The 6,000-nt window shown below is 28.9% G+C and overlaps 1 protein-coding gene across 1 annotated transcript; it reads right to left on the bottom strand.

Annotated features, from left to right (window-relative positions):
• LOC109329214 lies at positions 350-1,595 on the bottom strand. Its single transcript, XM_019562883.1, has 6 exons — positions 1,517-1,595; positions 1,428-1,459; positions 1,202-1,363; positions 914-1,121; positions 668-817; positions 350-528 (listed from the first exon to the last, which is right to left on the bottom strand). The coding sequence occupies exons 1-6, from the start codon at positions 1,593-1,595 to the stop codon at positions 350-352; spliced, it is 810 nt and encodes a 269-aa protein (XP_019418428.1).

Raw genomic sequence — 6,000 nt, 5'->3', positions numbered from 1 at the left:
GGCATCATAAGCAGTTGTAGTAAAAGTCCCATTCACTCTATTTCCCTCATTTTGTTGATGCAAAAAAGCTTCGAGCATTATCCATATCATCATTCCATATCTCTCTTTTAAGCTCACTTTTTGTCTCAGCCATAATTCTTATAAAGTTGTCACAAATTCATGAAATACATATCCATGACATACATCACCAATTCTTATATTAAATAATTACAAATACGTCAAAATTTTAAATTAACATCTAAAAGTATATCAAGTCAGAAATACATCATAATTTTCCATATTATAAAACATCACGAAAATATTCTAAATATTTACACCACAATCACATGTTCTCAAATTAATATCCTAATCAAGACTGATAGTCTGTCCACATAGTAGCAGCTATAGAATTTCTCAAATTCTCTCCCAAATGAGTATGTTCTTCATCATTGTCATTTATTGATGCTCCATCACATTGAACTACACTTCGATAAGAAATTTCTTCATCTACCTCATCTAACAACTCTTTATCATCAACGGGATCTACACCTATCAAGTAATTATGCAAAATGCAACAAGCTATGATAATCATATTTTGAGTTTTAATTCCATAATTTGACTCAGTTCCACTTGTAATAATGAGATATATTTTTTTTCAAAACTCCAAAAACCCTTTCAGCAACATTACGCAAGGAAGAGTGACGCATATTCAATAATTCTTGAGGTGTTCGGGGTGGATTTCTTGCAGAGAATTCCTTCAAATGATAATGTATTGATCTATATGGGGTAATTAGTCCCTTTCTCAACATGAATCCAGCATTCAGAAGATAATATTTACCTATTAAAACATGAATTGTTTAAAAAAAACATACATAAATGAAGAAGCAAAAAGAAAAAAGTATATTATCTTAACTACCACTAGGTATTTTGAGACCATTAGTTCTATGCAATGCATCTTTCAATATCCTTGAATCAGATGCAATACCCTCCCATCCAGGTAGAACATAAGTAAATCTTAGATCAAAAGAACACGCAACTAAAACATTTTGTGTTGGAAAATCCTTCCGACCACGATATTTTGGAGCTTCAAGCAATGGCACTTTTACACGTACATGTGTACAATCAATTGCCCCGACACAATCCTATCATTACCAATTTATCATTGACATCAATATGTTTTAATAACGCACATTCTTAATTTTAATAGTAAAATATATTTTACCTTAAAAAATGGGTTAAATCGGTTGCTTCCAAGAATTTCTATAGCGATTCGCGTGCCATCGGGTTGCTTGAGATATATTTCTTCTAACTCAATTATCGACAAAAGCACACGATGAAAGTAACGACTAATAGTCTCACCAGATCGTTGAACCCATAATTGAATCTGATGATTTCTGACATTATGTGTTAAAATGTAGTGTTTTGGCAACTTGTTCCTCTACACTAACCCTTTGTGTTGATCGGAGGCCACCCTCTGATTCTAAAATAGCACATAAGTTTAAAAAGGTTTTAGATCTCATTATTGTTATCTTTTTACCTTCGATAGTATCGAGTTTCTTCATAAATTCCCTTCTTATTCTATCCTTCTCTAATGTCAAAGCACGATCAACTATCATTTTATGAGATCGGATTTTCATTATGTAGTAATAAACTATAAAGTTTATAACTTAAATGATAGCCCTTTGACGACTTTCTCTCCATCTAAAGTAAGCAATGCTTCTTTCTTCTCCTTGATCATCCATCTATTATTCTATTTTCATTTAGACAAAGAGAATATTAGGTCTTAACTAACTTCCACATCATTAGTTCTCCTCTATTTGCATTGCAAAATTCTGACAACATTTAAATATTGAAATTTTAAAGGAACTATGAATGTGGAATAACATTTACTTAATGATAAGATCATAAGACTTTAATTTTGTGATGACATATTGTGTTTATTATGATTATAAGCAAAAGACAAAAATGGACATAATTCAAAAAAAGTAAATAATCTCCAAATAGGTTGGGCTATCAGTATTGAACAACAAAGCATATGCCAAAACAAATAATGAAGATACACCTAAGGTAAGGGCTTCAGTTACAAGTACTAGGATTGGTATGTCTAAGTCTAAGAGTGCCAATCAATTATTAGATGTTAAATGTGTCTTCGTCACCATTGATTATTGACTATTATATGATAAATAATGGTATTTCCTAGCTGCTATGTCATGTTACAAATCTACCAAGTTCCAAATAGAGAATGATTTTTTAATAGGCATGGTTTCCTTTTTTAAAGGAAAGACTAGATTAGTTGCTATTAGCTGCTATGTCATTGTCTTCATCACCATTGTTTCCTTTTTTACTACCCTAAGCATACCAAATTCCAACATATCCAAACCTACATGAACATTGCAATGAAACTGCAAGAACAACATTCTTCTGCATATTCTTTTGTCTTTGATCCAAAAGTTGATTATAAGGAAGAAAGAAATTATTCACACAAAAAACAGTCCCTTCTATTTCAACTTAACCAATCTTCTCAAGCTCTCTCCAAACACTTTGAAACTTTGGAAGACATAAGATGTAAGTTGAAACTATACACAGAAAACTAGATTAAATCAAAGGAAGACAGTCCATGCAAATGCTAGTTGGAGGATCTATAAGAAGAGTTTAGGATTATGGATAATAAAAACTATACATAGATGAGGTTTGAGAAGTGCAACAACCAATAGAAATAATGAAAGAAGGAAATGGTGGGAATTCATATCAGGTTTAGGTTTTTTGTGGTTTTATTGGTTATTCACAAATGTTGATCAATGGCCAAATTGTTTTTGTTTCTTGGACTTTAAGCAAGACTTTAATAGCTTATGCACAAAAATGATGAAGGGGGGAAGAATGAAATGAATTTTCAAATAAGTAGTAGTTTATCAATTACCTTTATGAGTTGTTAAAAAAGAGTTTGGTTTCACATTACATCTCTCAGCAAGCAGAGGATTTTTTTTGAAGGGATAAAACACTTTTCGTTAGATGATAAACTATAGAATATATAAACATAAATATAAATAAGTATTTTTGAAGTTTTATTTTATATAAGCTGAATCTTTGTAAAGTATTTTGATGGGGTCATTGGTTTGGAAAACAATTTCAATCAGCAAATTAAAGGCATAATAAAGATGTGGGTACTGTCTCTTTGACTATGTGGTTTTCAACTTTTAAAAGTGGCTAAATCCAAAATGAAATTTAATGTTATGCAATATGAATATGAATTTAGGATTATGATTGAAACAACATATGACAATGATCAATGTGAAACTATGCAAGGCACAGAATTGAAACCCCAAAGTAGATTTAGAATCCAAAACCAAAACAATATAAATGCAGTAATAAAACAAAAGACCTATCAATCAAAAACTTAATTGATGAAAACACAAAAGGAAATTAGGGATTTAGAATTGATTTGCAGATTAATTTCAAAAATGGAAATGATTGAAAAAAGAAGTGAATGGGTTTGTTTACATTTTAGCCATTGTTTCATGAAGATTCATGAAAGTAGGAACAAGATTTGCATAATCAAACAATAATAACAATCAAAACAAGAAACACTGAATCAAATTGAAAGATAATGACATCATATATCGTAATACATTACACAAGAAGGATGAATAAGAAACTAAAAGCGCACATGGTAGTGACAAATAGAACATGATATTGAAAAGAAAGTGTTGAAATTCATAATGATACATACCAAGTGCAATTTGAGATTCATATCAACACAAAAGCTGAACCACCTTCAATCCAACGAAAATCACAAAATCTAGATTGAAAAATCAGAAACGAAAAATCAAGAATGAGAAAAAATGTAGATCGATTTATCAATGAAGGGAGAAACGTACCAATCGTGCTTCAATGAAATATGGAGATAGCTTCATGTCTTCATTTTTTGTGGTTGAGAGTTCCAGAATGAGAGAGAACCAAAAAAGAGAACCCTAATGTTGAAGCATAAATGACACAAGAGTAAAAACGTAATTAGAAAATATTAGTAAGGGTAGTTAGGTAAGTTCAAAACATTGCAAGTGATAATAGGTGTTGGAAAACATAGTCAAAGGACACCAGTTCTATCTATAGTTATAAGCAATTATCTTAACGAAAATAGATATCGTTATGAAGAAATGAGACCACATGTACTTAAAGTATGGCGATGATTATGATCCTTTGCAATATTGTATATAAAATGTGTACCATTTGTCAACACAATCTCAGATCTTAATTAGTTCATTTGTGTTATTAATATAATTGATTATGATCTTGTTAAAAACTCGACATATTTCTAGCATTTTCTCCATTTCACGTGTTATTTGTATATAATCCCTTAGTCTCAAATAACAATACAGGGATACTGGTATGTTATAAGTTTAAAGCTTATTAATGAATTCAAAACATGTGGTCACTGCACCTACATAGTTATGAATTAAATAATTACTAAATTGTTTTATGATGTTTGCTATACATAAAAGCTTATAAAACAACGAAGTGATTATTATTCTTGTTCAACTTATTATTACTTCATAGTATTTTAGCTACATGAAATATAAAAGTGGAACTTAGGAATAGAGATAAGAGATACATAAAGGATAAATAAATGTGAGACTGGATAGTGTGAATCTATGTTTTCGGTTTTTGGATAAAATGTTCTTTTTCATTTTAAAGTGTAATATTTATATATAATTAGTGTATCATCTACTATTTATTTATATTTTTATATTTAAGAGTCAATAATTAATAAATATAAATTGTGAATAATACACCGACAATGTAAAATTTTCTTATATTGTAAGTCTGTACATATTTTTCTCTTTATTTTACTAAAGTAAGAAGGCGGGAAGGGAATGAATCCTGGATGTTGTAGGCAAAAACATTCCAAATTTACATCATTGGTTTGTATATCTCTTAGATCAATTTTCTTTATTGTTCATTATACAACAACAATAAAGAATGTGAGATTTTAAGAAGTTGTGAGGTAAGTTTAAACTAACTAGAAGATTACTTTATGAGCTTTGAGTATTTTATATAAGAGATATTTACTTCAAAATCTCCTAGATTTATTTGCTATAAAATAAAAGTAAAGTTATTTAAAATTAACTGGACTCCATTAGTGAAGAAGATCACTTTTTTTTGTTTCTATAAACAATAAAATTAAGAGCACGATTTATATTTAATCATCATCGACTCTTCAAAAAGTAATATAATTGAATGATAGATAATATACTAATTGTATGTAAATTTTTACACTAATAATATATAAATATATCAATTTCTAAAATTGCGGTTGGGTCAATTCCTCAAAACTAGTTTATAGTGATGAGGTTGATCTTCTAACATGTAACTATGAAATTAACTAAAGCTTTGTAATTATGTAGCTAACTTTTAAAATAGAGCTATTTCCGTAAAACTAGTTGTTATTAAAATTTTAAAAATAATTAAAAAATATATAAAATATGTAGTTTCTATTCAATTACTTATTGATTAATAACTGTAATTTGAAGTAATTAAATACATAGATAATTAAATTTATTTTTTAAATCATTTATTTTAATTGAACATATAATATTTTATTTATAATTAATGTTATATTAATCAACAAATATGGTGAGCAATAAAGTGAGACAATGGCAAAGTGAACAAGAAAATAATGCTTATTTTATTCATTGAATGAATTACATATTGAATGAATGAAATGAAATGAAAAGAAAAATTACAACAAATGACTTATATATAAAATATTTTATACAAAATATAAAGTGTTTTATATAAAATGCTTACCATTTGTCAACACAATCTCAGATTTTAGTTAGTTCATTTGTATTATTAATAGAACTGATTATGATCCTCTTAAGCTCAACACATCTATGACATTGTTCTCCATTTCACGCGTTATTAGTCTATAATCCCTTAGCCTCAACTAACCATCAAGGGATACTTGTATGTTATAAGTTTTGTTCCTACCCGGCGAACCGAAGAGACGCATGCTTGGTCGCCGAG

This window comes from Lupinus angustifolius, chromosome LG16 (assembly GCF_001865875.1).
Source record: "Lupinus angustifolius cultivar Tanjil chromosome LG16, LupAngTanjil_v1.0, whole genome shotgun sequence".
Lineage (NCBI taxonomy): Eukaryota > Viridiplantae > Streptophyta > Magnoliopsida > Fabales > Fabaceae > Lupinus > Lupinus angustifolius.
Note: the sequence above shows the minus strand (reverse complement) of the source record. Positions and strands in the feature narration are given on the sequence as shown.

Excerpts from the sequence above, each read along its gene's own strand:
- LOC109329214 (XM_019562883.1), bottom strand. The coding sequence starts at position 1,595 with ATGATAGTTGATCGTGCTTTGACATTAGAGAAGGATAGAATAAGAAGG. Across the intron at positions 1,122-1,201 it reads GATTTAACCCATTTTTTAAG|GATTGTGTCGGGGCAATTGA; the intron begins GTAAAATATATT and ends TGGTAATGATAG. Across the intron at positions 818-913 it reads TGCATTGCATAGAACTAATG|GTAAATATTATCTTCTGAAT; the intron begins GTCTCAAAATAC and ends ATGTTTTAATAG.